The following is a 16,900-nucleotide window of genomic DNA, read 5'->3' as shown; positions in this document are numbered from 1 at the left end:
GCAGTTGGTTGTGGTTCCTTGTCTGGTAGGGTGACACACCTTCATCCTTGAGAGGTCTAAACTAGTAACAGTCTTCTCTAAATTTAATTATTATAGATTTCTATTGACTTTAATCACTGTAAGGGCAGTCTAGTTCACTGGCATTCTAGGCATACTCCTTCTTACCCCTACTATTTCACAGAAACCCAATTTCCCCTTGATAATTAGAATTAGTTGTATCAAGCAATATAGTAACCCATCTTTGCCTGTTAATTCAGTAAGGATGAGGAACCTAAAATGGCCTAGTGGCATTCTCAACTTCTAATTCAATGGGATCATTATTGTGTTCTCTGACAGAAGCATTTCTCACTCTGTCTAGGCCTGCTTTGATTTCTTTCATCAGTAATTAGCATTTCATAGTTTTAAACATAAAAATCTCGTACATATTTTGTTACGGTTTTATCTAAGTATCTTCTGTGTTTTGGTCTATTATTAAGGGGACTTTAAAAATACTTTTGGGATCCTGGGTGGTTCAGTCAGTTAAGAGGCTGCCTTTGGCTCAGAGATCATGATCTCAGGGTCCTGGGATCAGGCCCTGCATCAGGCTCTCTGCTCAGTGGGGAGTCTGCTTCTCCCTCTCCCTCTGGGCTTTCTCACTTTCTCTTACTCCCACTTTCTCTCTCAAATAAATAAATAAAATATTGAAAAAAAATTAAAAAAATACTTTAACTTCCATCATTCATTGCTGATATATAAGAATATGATTAGTTTTTTTTTACATTGTTCTTGTATCCTTTTACCTATTAAATTCACTTGTAATTCTAGGGGTGTTTTGTATATTCTTTTTTGGAATTCGCCTATGTAGACACTAATGTTATCTGTGAATAGACACAGTTTTTTTTTTAATAAATTTTTTATTTTTTAAATTTCTTTTCAGTCTTCCAGAATTTGTTGTTTATGCACCACACCCAGTGCTCCATGCAATCCGTGCCATCTATAATACCCACCACCAGGCTCACCCAACTTCCCATCCCCCACCCCTTCAAAACCCTCAGATTGTTTTTCAGAGTCCACAGTCTCTCATGGTTAATCTCCCCCTCCAATTTCCCTCAACTCCCTCCTCCCCTCCATCTCCCGATGTCCTCTGTGCTATTTCTTATACTCCATAAATAAGTGAAACCATATGATAATTGACTCTCTCTGCTTGACTTATTTCACTCAGCATCATCTCTTCCAGTCCCGTCCATGTTGCTACAAAAGTTGGATATTCATCCTTTCTGATGGAGGCATAATACTCCATAGTGTATATGGACCACATCTTCCTTATCCATTCGTCCGTTGAAGGGCATCTTGGTTCTTTACACAGTTTGGCGACTGTGGCCATTGCTGCTATGAACATTGGGGTACAGATGGCCCTTCTTTTCACAGTTTTATTTTTTAACTTTTCTAATGTATACGTTTTTCATTTCTTTTTCTTAACTTATTGCACTAGCTGGGATGTTTCGTTTGGTACAATGTTGAATAGGAATAGAAAGAGCAGACTTCATTTTGGGGGGAAACATTTTGTTTTTCATCATTAAGTATAATGTTAGTTGTAGGATTTTTGTGGATATCTTTTGTCATATTAAGGAAATTCTTTCCAGTTTTAATTTCCTGAAAGTTTTCATTATGAATGCATGTTGAGGGTTGTTTTTTTTTTTTTTTTTTTTTTTTTTTTTTTTAGTGCTTTTTCTGTATCTGCCGAGATGATCACATAATTTTCTTCTTTTGTCGATATGGTGAGTTATGGTCAGTTGCTGTGGTTGATTTTCAAATGTTGAACCTTCTTAGTATTCCTGGGATAAGCCCAACTTTGTGTATTATCCTTTTTATATGTTGTTTGATTTGATTTGCTAGCATTTTATTGAGAATTTTTACATTTATGTTCATGATAGATCTTGAAATTCACCTCCCCTTCCAATTTACCCCAACTCCCTTCTCCTCTCTAACACCCCTTGTCCTCCATGATATTTGTTATGCTCCACAAATAAGTGAAACCATATGATAATTGACTCTCTCTGCTTGACTTATTTCACTCAGCATAATCTCTTCCAGTCCCGTCCATGTTGTTATAAAAGTTGGGTATTCATCCTTTCTGATGGAGGCATAATACTCCATAGTGTATATGGACCACATCTTCCTTATCCATTTGTTCGTTGAAGGGCATCTTGGTTCTTTCCATAGTTTGGTGACCGTGACCATTGCTGCTATAAACATTGGGGTACAGATGGCCCTTCTTTTCACGACGTCTGTATCCTTGGGGTAAACACCTAGTAGTGCAATAGCAGGGTCATAGGGAAGCTCTATTTTTAATTTCTTGAGGAATCTCCACACTGTTTTCCAAAGAGGCTGCACCAACTTGCATTCCCACCAACAGTGTAAGAGGGTTCCCCTTTCTCCATATCCTCTCCAACACATGCTGTTTCCTGTTTTGTTAATTTTGGACATTCTAACTGGTGTAAGGTGATATCTCAATGTGGTTTTAATTTGAATCTCCCTGAGGGCTAGTGATGATGAACATTTTTTCATGTGTCTGATTTGTGGTTTTTGTTTTTGTGATGTCTTTTGCTGGTTTGGGTGTCTGGGTAAAATTGCCCTCATAAAATTAGTTTGGAAGTGTTTCCTTCTATTTTATATTCTGGAAGAGTCTGTACAAAATTGTTATTATTGCTCTCTTAAATGTTTGGTAGAATTCAGTGAAACCATCTGGTCTTGGAATGTGTTTGTAAAATTTTAAAATACATATTTGTATTCATTTTCTAGGGCTTTCATAACAAAGTGACTGATTGGCTAGTCAAACTAGTGACTGATTGGCTTACACAACAGAAATTTATTTTCTCACAATTCTGAAGGCGAGAGTCCAAGATCAAGGTGTTGGCAGTTTTGATTTCTTCTGAGGCCTCTCTTCTTGGCTTGCAGATGGCCATCTTCTCTCTGTGTGGTATCTGGATCCCATTATCTTTTTTCATAAGGACACTAGTCATATTGGGTTAGGGTACACCCAAATAATCTCATTAATTTTATTACCTGTTTAAAAATCGTATCTCCAGATATAGTCGTATTTTGGGTTATTAGAGGTTAGGACTTCAACATAAAATTCTAGGGGGACACAACTCAGCTTATAGCAGTCTTCAGTGTTTTTAACTGATAAAGGACTATTAGATCATCTCTCTTTTTGATGAGCTTTGGCAGTTTGTCTCATTAATATAAGTTGTCTGATTTATGGAACTAGAATTGTTCATAATGTTCCCTTATTAACTTTCCAATATCTATAATATCTGAATTGATGCCCTCTCTTTTATTCTTGATTTGGTAAAGCGTGCTTTTTCTCTTTTATTTTTTAATCAGTTTGGTTAGATATTTATTAAATTTTTAAATTCAGTGCTACTTTATTTATTTTTATTATTATTTTTTTAATTTATTTTTTTATTTTTTAAGTTTTTTTTTAATATATTTTTTTATTTTTTATAAACGTATACTTAATGTACAATGTTATATTAGTTTCTGGTGTACAATACAGTGATTCAACAGTTCTGTATATTACTAAGTGCTCACAGCAATAAGTATAGTCACTGTCTCCACACGTTATTATTGTCTTATTGAACTATATGCCTTATGCTTACATTTTATCTCCATAACTTACTTGTTTTGTACCTGGAAGTTTGTCCTTCTTCTTCTCCTTCTTTTTTTTTTTTTTGTTTGTGATTTATTTTTTGTTTTTATTTATTTATTTTTTAATTTTTTATTTCTTTTCAGTGTAACAGTATCCATTGTTTTTGCACCACAACCAGTGCTCCATGCAATCCATGCCCTCTCTAATACCCACCACCTGGTTCCCCCAACCTCCCAGCTTCCGCCCCTTCACTTAAGCACCTTCATCTATTTCAGCCTCCATCCTCTGGCCACCACCAGTTTGTGCTTTCTATTCAAGAGTTTTGTTATTTTTACTTATATACTTCCTTGTCTTGTTTCTTATTTGTTTATTTATTTATAATTTATTTTCAGCATAACAGTATTCATTATTTTTGCACCACACCCGGTGCTCCATGCAATCCGTGCCCTCTATAATACCCACCACCTGGCACCCCGACCTCCCACCCCTCCTGCCCCTTCAAAACCCTCAGATTGTTTTTCAGAGTCCATAGTCTCTCATGATTCACCTCCCCTTCCAATTTCCCCCAACTTCCTTCTCCTCTCTATCTCCCCATGTCCTCCAAGCTATTTGTTATGCTCCACAAATAAGTGAAACCATATAATTCCACCTATGAGTGAAACCACATGGTATTTAACTTTTTATTGATCTTTTCCATGAACTAGCTTTTGATTTCACTATTATTTTTAGTATTTTTCCTATTGATTTGATTGATTTCTTCACTAAGTTCTTTCTTCTAATATAAGCATTTAATACAACAGCTTTTGCTGTGAATAGTACTGCTTTAGCAATATTCCTGAGATTTTGATGTGCTTTTATTTACATTCAGTTTACAATACTTTCTTATTTTAGTTGGCCATAGCTGGAAAATTTTGAGCACCTATGCAATGTAGCATTGGATTTTAACTCAAAATATAAAATAAATATCTGTGAGTCCATACTAATATAAACAAATAATTGAATATGTAAATAAATGGGGAGAAGAAGCAAAACTCCCATGAAGAAGAATTCCAAATAAATTGTGTTGATATTCCACTCTAAAGTAAATGGAGCAAAACTCCCCACCCCTTAGGTGTGGGTTGTACATAGTGATTTTTTTTTCTAAAGAGTACAGTATGGAAAGAGGGGTAAAAAGAGTAACTTTATAGTAGGGAAACATGATACACAGCTACAGCAGGTGATTAAGGTCAACATCAATAGTAATCAGTCATGTTGATAGTAGGTACCCTTGATATATTATGATGAACATGGCACTTTACCTCTGTGATCTTCCCCAAAACTGATAACCACAGGCTAATCATGAGAAAAACGTCAAACAAATTCCAGCAGAGGGGCATCCCAGAATATATCTGATTATTACTCCTCAAACTGCCAAGGTCATCAAACACAGGGAAAGTCTGAGAAAGCTTCACAGCCAAGGGGAGCCTGAGGAGACATGAGAGCTAAAGGCAGTAAGGACTCCTAGATGGGATCCTGGAACAGTAAAAGGCTATTAAGGAAAACCTAAGAAAATCTGAATGAAATATGGACTTCAGTTAATAATAACATGTTAATATTGGTTTGTTAACTCTAACAAATGTACTATTCTCATACAAAATGTCAATAATAGGGGGAACTATAGCAGGGGATATATGGGAACCCTCTGTACTTCCTGCTATTTTTTTTGATAAACATAAATCTATTCTAAGTTCTGTATTTTTTTTAAGTATTCTCTAATTTCTCTTGCGACTTCTTTGATCCATAGGTTATGTAGAAATACACTTTGAACTTTCCCTCTCCCTCTCTTTTTTTTATTACTTGATTTTATTTGCACTAAGTGGCAGGCACAAAGCAATCCTCCTTAGTAAAGTTGACAATTAGCTTCACTCAACACTTTTAATAATGCACGTAAAAGAAAAGTATTCATCTTACAAATTGTTCTGCAATCCAAATACACAATAGCTTGGGAAAGAACGTTTAGAAAACAAAAGCCAATGTAAAAAGACAGATTAAAACAATAGGACAATACAGGTTTCATATGGCTTTAATTTTACAGGTTTTTGGTTTTTGTACTGTTATCAATGTCGGAAATCTGTTCCTTCAGCTGGCTCCATTGCTTGGGATTCAAAGAATTACCTTTTCTTCCACGTTTCATTTCGTCTTCTGCATCCATCCAATATTCTCTAATATCATTAGGAATTTCCCCTTAAAGCCCCAAACACTGACATACCTCATTTTTCCAATCTGGAATATGTTACCATCTCTGCTACTGTGGATCTGCTTAGAGGATGGCAGGGCTCTTGAAATTTCACCAGCCTTTTGGTTCTTCACAGGTTTTTCTGGAGTAACTTGCTTTTTCCCCTTTAAATTTTTGTCAACCTCACTGTCAGAAATGCTGCCAGAAGAGTTTGAAGAAATAAGTTCCTTTGATTTAGGCATTGCTCCATTCTCTCATTCCAACTGCCTTCTGCTTGCCCGCTTGCAACTCTGCTTTGGCCTTTCTTAATATTTGAAGATTACCCAGATATGTCATTGATTTTTAGTTTAATCTCAGTATGGTCCAAGGGCTTAATTTATATTAATTCTTTTTAATTTGTTAAAATACGATTTTTGACCTAGAATATGGTCTATCTAGTGAAGGTTCCATGTGCAGCTGAGAAGAATTTTTATAATGTTGTAGGACAGAATGTTTGATAAAGTTCAGTTAAATCAAGTTGTTCAGTTTTTTTCTGTCCTTCCCGAATTTCTGTGTACTCGTTCCATTTGATTTGTGAGTGAAGTCTTCAGTTATAATTGTGAATTTTCTTTCTAATTTTAGGACTGTCAGTTCTTACTTCATGTATTTTGGAATTCTTTTAAGTGCATACACATTTAGCATTGTTATGTCTTCTCTGTGATTGATCCCTTTATCATTAGTAATTATTTTTTTAAAAATAGGTTTAATTTTTAGAGAAGTTTTAAGTTTGCAGCAAAATTAAGCAGAGGGGACAGAGATTTCCCATATCTTCACTGCCTTCACATATGCGTAGTCTCCCCACCATCAGTATTCCCCACAAAAGAGTGGTATATTTGTGACAACTGATGAATCTACATTGACATATTATCACCCGGAATCCATAATTTACATTAGGGTTCACTACTGGTGTTGTAAATTCTGTGGGTTGGGACAGATGTGTAATGACAGGTGTCCACCATTATAGTGTCAAATGGAATAGTTTTATTGCTCTAAAAGTTCTCCTCATTTCCCTTATTCATTCCCCTTTTTCCAGTAATGACCTTTTTAATCTTGGTAATGTTCTTGGTCTGAAGTCTACTTTGTTGTTGGCATATTTTCTACTATTAATGTAGCCACACCAGCTTCTTTTATTTGTGCTCCCATTGTATGTATTTTTTCATCCCTTTACTTTTAACTTGCCTACATTTTTGTATATAAAGTGGTTTCTTGTGGGCATTGCCTGGTTGGGTCTTGCTTTTTCACCCAATCTCCCAATTTCTGTTTTTTTTTTTTTTTTTTTTTTTAAATTAGGGTATATATAGACTGCTTGTGTTTATATCTACCATCTTTTAACTCTATCATCATGCTAATTGTTTTCAGTTTATATTTCTTTATCTTTTTTCCTTTTGTTTTTTTTACTTCTTTTGGATTATTTTGTAATTACATTTTATTTTCCCAATTGGCTTATTAATTATACCTCTTTTAAAAATGTTCTCTTAAAAAAATAAAAATAAAAATGTTCTTTTGGTCACCCTAGGATTTATAATATACATCTTTAATTTCTCACAGTCTGTTTTTTCTATCTTCAAGTAACATTATATCACTTCACGTGTCGTATAAGGACCGTCCAATAGTGTCTCCCTAATTTCTCCCATCCATTTTTTTATTTTATTTTATTTTTTTTTTAATTTTTTATTTTTTATAAACATATATTTTTATCCCCAGGGGTACAGGTCTGTGAATCACCAGGTTTACACACTTCACAGCACTCACCAAAGCACATACCCTCCCCAATGTCCATAATCTCCCATCCATTTTTGTGTGATTATTGTCAAACATTTTAATTTTACATAACAAGAAAACATTTTATTTTTACATAACAATAATCATGAAATACATATATACTGCTTTTGTTTTTGGTAGCCAGTTACCCTCCAGAGAAGTGAAAATAAAGGGAAAAAATGAATTTTATATTTAGCTACATTTATGGAATATTTAGAACTCTTTATTTCTGTGTGAAGATCTAGCTTCCTGTTCTTTGATATATTCTTTCCGCCTGAAGATTTTCCTTGAACATTTCTTATGGTGCAGGTGTGCTGTTAATGAGCTCTCAGTATTTGTTTTCTGTGCCTTCCCTGACTCTTTTTCTCTTTCAGTTTGAGTAATGCCTATTGACCTATTTTTAAGTTTGTGGATTCCTTTTCTTTTCTGTATCAAGCCTATAGATAAGCCCATTGATAGCATTCTTTATTTCTATTTTAATGTTTTTCATTTTTAGGATTTCTGCATGGATTTTTGTGGTTTCCTTATCTCTGATGAAATTTCCCATTTGTTTATGTATGTTGTCCACTTTTCCACTGAAGCCTTTAGCTTTGATCTTAGTTATTTAAAATTGTCTGATAGATTTTTTTATTATGTTATGTTAGTCACCATAGAGTACATCATTAGTTTTTGATGTAGTGTTCCATGATTCATTGTTTACATATAATACCCAGTGCTCCATGTAATCCATGCCCTCCTTAATACCCATCACCAGTCTAACCCACCCCCTACCTCCCTCCCTTCTAAAACCCTCTGTTTGTTTTCCAGAGTCCAGAGTCTCTCATGGTTCATCTTCCACTCCAATTTCTCTCCATTCATTTTCCCCTTCCTTCTCCTAATGTCCTCCATGCTATTCCTTATGTTCCACAAATAAGTGAAACCATATGATAATTGACTTTCTCTGCTTCACTTAATTTCACTCAGCATCCATGTTGATGGAAATTTGGATATTCAAATTTTTGATTTGATGGCTTTTCTGATGGCTGAGTAATATTCCATTGTATCTATGTATTGTATCTATCCATTATAACCATTGTATCTATGGACCACATCTTCTTTATCCATACATCTGTTGAAGGGCATCTTGGCTCCTTCCACAGTTTGGCTATTGTGGACATTGTGGTTATAAACATTGGGGTGCATGTGCCCCTTCTTTTCACTACATCTCTATCTTTGGGGTAAATACCCAGAAGTGCAATTGCTGGGTCATAGGGTAGCTGTATTTTTAATTTTTGGGGGGGGGGAACTCCACACTTTTCAAAGTGGCTGCACCGATTTTCCTTTCCACCAACAGTATAAGGGGGTTCCCTTTCTCCATAACTTCTCCAACATTTGTTGTTTCTTGTCTTGTCAATTTTTGCCATTCTAACAGGTGTGAGGTGATATCTCACTGTGGTTTTGATTTGAATTTCCCTTATGGCTAATGAGGATGAATACTTTTTCATGTGTCTGTTAGCCATTTGTATGTCTTCTTTGTAGAAGTGTCTGCTCATGTATTCTGCCCATTTTTTGACTTGATTATCTGTTTTTTGGGGTGTTGAATTTGGACCCTCAACTCTATTGTCTGATAGTTTTAACATTTATGTCATATCTCTGTCTGGTTCTTTTTATTGCTTTATCGCTTGACCTTTTTCCCCCCTTTTACTTGCTTTTTAGTGTGCATATAATTTCTTCATTGAAATCTGGGTGTCTTGTGTTTTGAGCCTGAGGTAAATAAGAATAGACATACCTCTTCATTTTGTAGGCAGTCAACTCATCAGTCTGATGAGTTGAATCTATTTAGTTAGGACTTGAGCAGGGTTTGGGTTTTAATGTTGCTGTTCTTACTCTTAGTGTATCACCAGCTTCAAATTCCTGTATTGTTACCTTGTGCATAGAATGGAAAATACCACAGTTTTTATTTCAATGTCTACCCTTTGCTTAAATCTCCCCATTACACCTGCACCTCAGAGAAGGATCCTGTCCCTGACCTTGTTTATTCCCCAGCAATAGAGTGCTCTTATTTGTAATTATGCTACTTGCTAACCAGTCGGGGGTGGGAGTACATTCTTTCTTGTCCTTGTTCAGTATCAGTTGTAGGCAGGGGCAGGTCTACTTGGTTCTTGAGATGGTGCCCTTAATTACCTGTCCTTTCTTTAGGGTAGAGGATATGTTATAGGCTGAGCAGAGGATGATTTCTCCCCTCCTAATTCCCAATGTTATTGTGTCTTAACCTGTGCTTTGTGGATAATAGGGTTTGCTGCCCCTTTCCCAGCTTATGCGTTTGATCCTTAGGAGAGACAGAGAAAAAGGAACTGAATGAGGCATTGTACCTTTCCTACAGAAGCTGCTGCTTCCCTCTCCAAACTTGTATCATGAGGGAAGATTTCTTGAGTTCCTCATCCTATCTTAAGTTTTTCTTCTGAACTTCTAATGAGGCCCTTACATATGCTATCTTTTGTTTTTGTTTTTGTTTTTAAGATTTTATTTTCTTATTTGACAGACAAGAGATCACAAGTAGGCATAGAGGCAGGCAGACAGAGGGAGAAGCAGGCTCCCTGCTGAGCAGAGAGCCTGATGTGGGGCTCAATCCCAGAACCCTGAGATCATGACCTGAGCCAAAGGCAGCAGCTTAACCCACTGAGCCACCCAGGCGACCCTCTTTTTTTGGGGGGGGGATTTCATCTTCTCTCCTCTTCATTAATTTATGTACACATCTTTGTCCTATGAATAAGCTCATTTTCAGCTGTCTACTTTATTTCTTGTAGTCTTTGATTTAATTACTAATTCTATAATCACGTATTTTTGACCTTTATTTTCTTAAGTCTAAAAACTTGTTTTTCACCTCATTCTATTTTTTTAAAAATTTTTATTTAAAAAATAGTTCTGATACCCAACGTGCCTGAAATTCAAGTAAAGGTTTCTTGGAATCTTTTGGGAAACTTTGTCTTTGCTTTATTAAGAGGGAGGTGTGAGCAAGAAAATTCACGGTTCTGGTTGCTGTTGACAATTGTCTCATGAGCTGAGGAGAATCTAATCTTTTAATAGCAGTTGGTCTCTGGATAAGAATCTCGGTTTTTAATGACATTTTTAAAAATTGTGGTAAAATATACAGAACATAACATTTACCATCTTTCACCATTTTTCAGTGTACAGTTCAGTGGTATTAACTACACTTTTATTGTTGTGCAACCAACACCACCATCCATCTCCAGAACTTTTTCCTCTTCCTCAACTAAGCTCTGTACCCATTAAATACTAACTCCCCATTCTCCCTCTCCCCAGCCTCTGACAAGTGCATTATACTTTCTGTATCTATGGATTTGACTACTCTAAAAACCTCATGTAAGAGGTCATTCTGGTTTTTTGTTTTACTTTTAATCTCATTTAAAATAATTTATATTCTGAGGGTGCCTGGGTGGCTCAGTCAGTAATGCATCTGACTTTTGATCTCAACTCAGGTATTGACCTCAGGGTCCTGAGTTCAAGCTCTGTGTTGGGCTCCATGGATATGGAACCTTCTTTTTTAAAAAAATAGTTTGTTTAAGGGGTACCTGGATAGCTCATAGCTTAAACATCTGACTCTTGATCTCAACTCAGGTCTTGATCTCAGGGTCCTGAGTTCAAGCCCCACATTGGGCTCCAGCCTGGGTGTGGAGCCTATAAAAACAATAAAATAATTTATATTCTTATTACTTCCTCCTACAGACAATAGATCTACAATGTAGGTTATGTTCCATTTAGAATGGATTGAAATGTTTTTGCATATCATATTGCATTACTCATTTTTTTCCTTCATCTTGTGTTTTATTTCCATCTTGTTCACTAACATGTATAGTTCTTCATCTCTTTGATTTTGCTGTTTCAGCATGAATTCTTTTCTTTTTAAAGATTTTACTTATTTATTTTACCGAGAGAGAGAGAGCGCATGTGAGAGCACACAAGCAAGAGGAGTGGCAGACAGAGGGAGAAGCAGGCTCCTGCCTAAGCTAGGAGCCCGATGTGGGACTTGATCCCAAAACCCCGATCGTGACCTGAGCCAAAGGCAGATGCTTAACTGACTGAGCCACCCAGGTACCCTGGCATGGGTGAATTCTTGTTGATTCCCATTCTATTTGATTTGGTTTGGTTAGTTATCTTCCATTATAAACACTTTGAGGGCTAGATTTTGCCTGAGAGGATAATGACAAGTGTGCAGAAGGGTTGGGGGAAAAGAGAAGAAAACTGAATGGGTATAGATGAGTCATGTTGCAGGTGTTATAGACTAGTTTACTCAACATTGATCACATTCTCCTCCCAGTGTGTCTTCCTTTATGGTCCAGGCAAGAATACTAAAAATTACATTTCCCAGAAATCCTGGCCATTAGTATGGGTTTGGCCAGTTGTATGCACTTAGCCAAGACTGAGACATGAAGAGAAGCGTCTAGGCTGCTGGTCCAAACCACAACAGACATGGCATTCTTAGCATCTCATTCTAACTAAGGTGGTACATGATGAGCCAGACTCATAGTGGTGGCTTTCTGATTCCTCTGTGATTGTTAAAGTAGTGTCATCTAGGAGCTAAAGATGACAGCAGTGGTGTCCAACTCCCCCAGATTCCTCATTACAGCAAAGCTAGCTCTTCTTGTGGCAGACCATTTTGTGGTGTTATTTTTGGACCTTGATGAGGGGAAGCTCCTGTTCTTTTGACCTGTCCAATGGTGTCAGCACTAGATAGCTAGATAAAATCCCTTTCTGTAAATCGCCTTTCTTCAAAAATCCCTTCCTGTAATGATTGCCATGATCTTCAGCTGAAGCCTGACCTATTCACCTTCATTGGAATTCTTGGACCAGGCCGCAATAAAAAGAAACCAAATGAAAATGATGTTAATGATAAAGAAATATACTTTCTCCCATAATGGAAGTATAGAGGTAGGCAGTATTCCACATTCAATATGATCAAATTGCTCAGTGATGTCATTTAGAGCATAGGTTTTTTTTTGTGTTTTTGTTTTTTTTTTTTTTTTTGTATTTGCTGTATTCAGTTCATTCCTTTTATGTCACCTGGGGCTTATAGTAATAATCAGGGCCATAGTTATACTACTTCCGGACTTATGTCTGGACAGTTGATAGAGATGAGAGAGAAGCTTGCTTCTTTTGCCCATGAGCTTTGAATAAACTTATCCTTACTTCCCATTGGCTCGAATCACCTACATGTCGCTGAATTATTTACTGGCAAGGGAATTATTGTGGAATGATCACACATGGCTCTACTAACCATTAGGGTAGAATCAGTGTTGTGGGGGGGGGCAACAACAGTGTCCATTACTGTCATTCTACCTTTTCATTCCCCTCCTCCTTCCCTGCTCTCAGCTTCTGTTCCAGCAAGGCTGGAATATGTGGGAAGCTCTAAGGATTTTCCTTCTGGGAATCAGTGATGATCAAAATGGCTTGTACTCTCATGGAATTTTATTCCCCCCCTCTGGGCTTCCTAGGCCCCTTCTCATACTAAGGTTAGAGATATTTGTGAGAAATTTTAGGATTTCTATGACTGTCTTTCCCAACCAACAGTCCCTTACTCCCACCCCTATAGAGAGCTTTTGGTTGAGTAAGTTTCCAAGACAAGAAGGGTTTTATAAGGCTATGCATATTTTTAGAAACCTCTTTTATATGCCCACTCTTTTGTGGAATTGCTTTTTATATATTTTTTTGCTAGTATTAACTTGAATTTTGTTCATATTAGTTGGCTTTGGAAAGAGATTTGGAGAACTGGCTTCACTTGAGCACATTACCTCAAAATCCTGAAATTGAAAAGATATTCTTTCAGTATTGACTTCTAGATTTATTGCATTTTTTAAAAGATGTTTATTTATTTATTTATTTGTTTAACAGACAGAGATCACAAGTAGGCAGAGAGGCAGGCAGAAAGAGAGAGGAAGAGAAGCAGGCTTCCCGCTGAGCAGAGAGCCCACTGCAGGGCTCAATCCCAGGACCCTGGGATCATGACCTGAGCTGAAGGCAGAGGCTTTAACCCACTGAGCCACCCACGTGCCCCGTAGATTTATTGCATTTTGGTCAGTGAACATGATCTGCAAAATTGCAGATATTTGAAATCTAGACTGTCAACATGGCCTAGAAAATCGTCATTAGAATAAAAAACTGAGGGTTGCTGGGGGGAGGGGGTTTGGGAGAAGGGGGTGGGATTATGGACATTGGGGAGGGTATGTGCTTTGGTGAGTGCTGTGAAGTGTGTAAACCTGGTGATTCACAGACGTGTACCCCTGGGGATAAAAATATATGTTTATAAAAAATAAAAAAATAAAAAAAAATAAAGTCATGTGCAAAATAAATAAATAAATAAATAAAAATAAAAAACCTCCATGTGTACTATTAAATAGCATGTATTTGCTTCTGTTATTTTTGGTTATACATGTATAACTATATAATGTATATAAAAATACTTATTATCTATAATTATATTGCATGTTATATATATATTTTTAGTCTTATTAATTATATAGAACCTCTCTGTCCTTGGCGGGTATGTGTGTATTTGTGTTGTGTGTTGTGTCTGTATGTGCATATGTGTACTTGATCTGTTTTAGAGTAGGACGTATGTTAGACTTTCCACATCTTCTCGTTTCAGACTGCAGAGACTTTCAAATACTTGGTCTGAAGGAGGGCAAAATTTCTCACCTTTTCCCATCCAATCTTGTTTGTATATGCTTGCCTTAGCATAATTGTCAGTTCATATACTTAATTCACACTATAAAGCAGAACAGTTCTCAGTCTATAGCATCTTTTATATTTATAGCACTTAACATTTTTTTCTAAAAATAGGGAGTTTTGTGTAATTTCAAGGTACATGATCATGATTTTTCTGAAACAAGAGTTCTTTCTTTCAAAGTAATAGGCTCTTCACTTCTGGAAAAATAAATTTCCAATAATCTTTAAGTGTCTGTGTCTTCACTTAAGAGAAAACACAACAAAATAAAATCTCCCTTCACATGCGTATGAGTAACTTAAAAATGTGAATTTTTCTTTTTCTTAGGTATACGAATTGTTTCTGAAAGGGAGCTAGCTCAGTTGGCTCAGGTTCGACCATTATTATTCAATTTTCATGAGCAATCAATCATCAAGGATTGTTTTAAAATGCTTAAGAAAAAAGTAGCAGAATATGAAATCCTCCAGGAATTTATGGTAAATATTTTGGTCTTAACAAACATCTAAATGTGATTTTCCATATTACTAATAGAGGGGTTTTTTTCCTTTTTTTATCTTTTCTTTTAGCTTGAGTACTTTTTGTTTTCAAATATTAAGTCTATTTTTAAAGTAATGGGTTTATATAGCAAAATAAAGTAAGTTAAATATCATAAAAGGTTATAAAATGGATAAAGTCTTTGTTTTTCCTCTCTTGAGTTCCTAGGCCTCCTTTCCACTATTAGGTTTGTCATGCAAATTTCTGGAAAACTATTGGCCTTTACTAATTATTCTACCTTTTCTTTCCTTTTTTTTTTAAGAAAAATATCTCACATAGAAAATAATTTCCAAAAACATTATTGGTACATATAGATCTGTCTTATTTTTTTTATCTCATTATTTTTAAGTGTTGCATAATGTAGTTAATTATATAGATAAAGACCTTCTTTTCTTTGATTAGTCCCCTGTGATGAACACAGATTGTTCTAGTCTTTGTTCTTTATGAATAGCAATTACCCCTCTTTATATGCTTGTGCTTATGTATAAGTATTCTTATAATAAGTTACTGGAAACACAACCAGTATTTTGTGCTGTCAAATTTTTGATTTTTGCTTATCTCTTATATTGACAAATGACTTCGTGTAGATTTATATTGACACTTATTTGAGAACAAGGGAATAGCTTTCCATATGTTTTTAAGCCTTTTATATATATATTTTTTGGTGAAATGTTAGTTCCTATTCTTTGCCCAATTTTCTGTTTATTCTTTTTCTTATTGATTAGTAATTTTATATAATGAAGAAATTGTCTCTTTTGTATGTGCTGTATGTGGTAAAATTTCCCCCTTGTTTGTGCTACACAGAAGTGTGCATGTACACACATACACATTTAGTTAGAAGAAATAGCTAATTTTTAGTGGTCAGATACGACAATCTTTTGGAACTTCAGGGTATTCTGTATCCTTTAGATGGCCTGTTTTACTCTAGGATCACAATAATTACTTGATGTCTTTTTCTAATATTTTTTGAGTTTTTAAATGTATAAATCTTTGATCCAGCTAGAATTTAAGGTATTTGGTAGCAACCCAGCATTAGATAGCTATCCTGTTGTCCCCAGATCCTCTTGAAATTGTGCTTCAGTGATATAAAAGGCCACTTTTTTATATACTGAAGTTCTCTGTAAATTTTAATTTATTCTTGGATTTCTTCTATTGATTTATTCATGTACTAGTACCAAACTCTTTTAATTAGTGTAGCTATGTTATCTTTTATTATTTGTTAACACTAATCTTCCCTTAGTACTCTTCTTTTACAGAATTGTTCTGCTTTTCCTATAGATATTTTTCCAAGTTAATTTTATAATTGGTTTGCATAAAGATAAGAAAGGTAAAAATCTGATCTATTATCCTACTGCTTAAAACCTTCACTAGCTTCTTATTTGCCATGCCAGTAGTTGCCAATATTTATTTAAAGACTGGTGGTGCCAAGAGTTACTGAAGAGCTTTTGAAAAGTACAGATTCTCAGGCTTTATCCACAAATACTCTAATAGAGTAGAACTGGATACATCTCTACTTCTTTTGTATTTGAAACAAGGCCTTCCTGGGTAGTTTTAGTTTCCCTCTGGGCTAGATTATGTTCTCTCTGCTCTTGTTACCACGTATTTACTTTATTTGCCCAAGAGGAGATGTTTGCCCCATGCCTTTATTCCTGTCCTTTCTGCCTGGAGAGATAACCTGCTCACCTCTGCTCTCCTTTCCTTCCACACACACAGACTTTCATATGACTAAATTCTGATGGCAGTCATCAGCATCTTGTGGCATTGATCACTCCTCTGACTGGTCTGAGAGCTCCTTAAAGATGGGGTCATTTTCAGACTCATCTTTTTATTCCAATATCTAGAGAAGTGCTGGGTATGTACTAAATGTTCAGTAAATGTATACTGGTAATTAAATTTTTTGAAAGGAAGAATTCTTTTATGTATGTATGTATGTATGTATGCATGTATTTTTTATTATGTTATGTTAGTCACCATACAGTACATCATTAGTTTTTGATGT

General features: G+C 35.6%; 1 protein-coding gene and 1 pseudogene across 1 annotated transcript in view; one reads left to right on the top strand and one right to left on the bottom strand.

Annotated features, from left to right (window-relative positions):
• LOC132016447 (tyrosine-protein phosphatase non-receptor type 20-like) overlaps nt 1-14,873 on the top strand; it is an 87,797-nt gene extending 72,924 nt beyond the window's left edge. The window contains exon 6 of the mRNA XM_059397693.1: nt 14,695-14,873. Within this exon, the coding sequence (XP_059253676.1) occupies nt 14,695-14,873 (179 nt within the window). The remainder of the gene's footprint in view (nt 1-14,694) is intronic.
• Nucleotides 5,700-6,088, bottom strand: LOC132015449 (activated RNA polymerase II transcriptional coactivator p15-like; annotated as a pseudogene).
• Nucleotides 14,874-16,900: the final 2,027 nt, after the last annotated feature.

This window comes from Mustela nigripes, chromosome 4 (genome assembly GCF_022355385.1).
Source record: "Mustela nigripes isolate SB6536 chromosome 4, MUSNIG.SB6536, whole genome shotgun sequence".
Classification (NCBI taxonomy): domain Eukaryota; kingdom Metazoa; phylum Chordata; class Mammalia; order Carnivora; family Mustelidae; genus Mustela; species Mustela nigripes.
The sequence above is the reverse complement of the archived record's forward strand: the minus strand, read 5'-3'. Positions and strand labels throughout refer to the sequence as shown.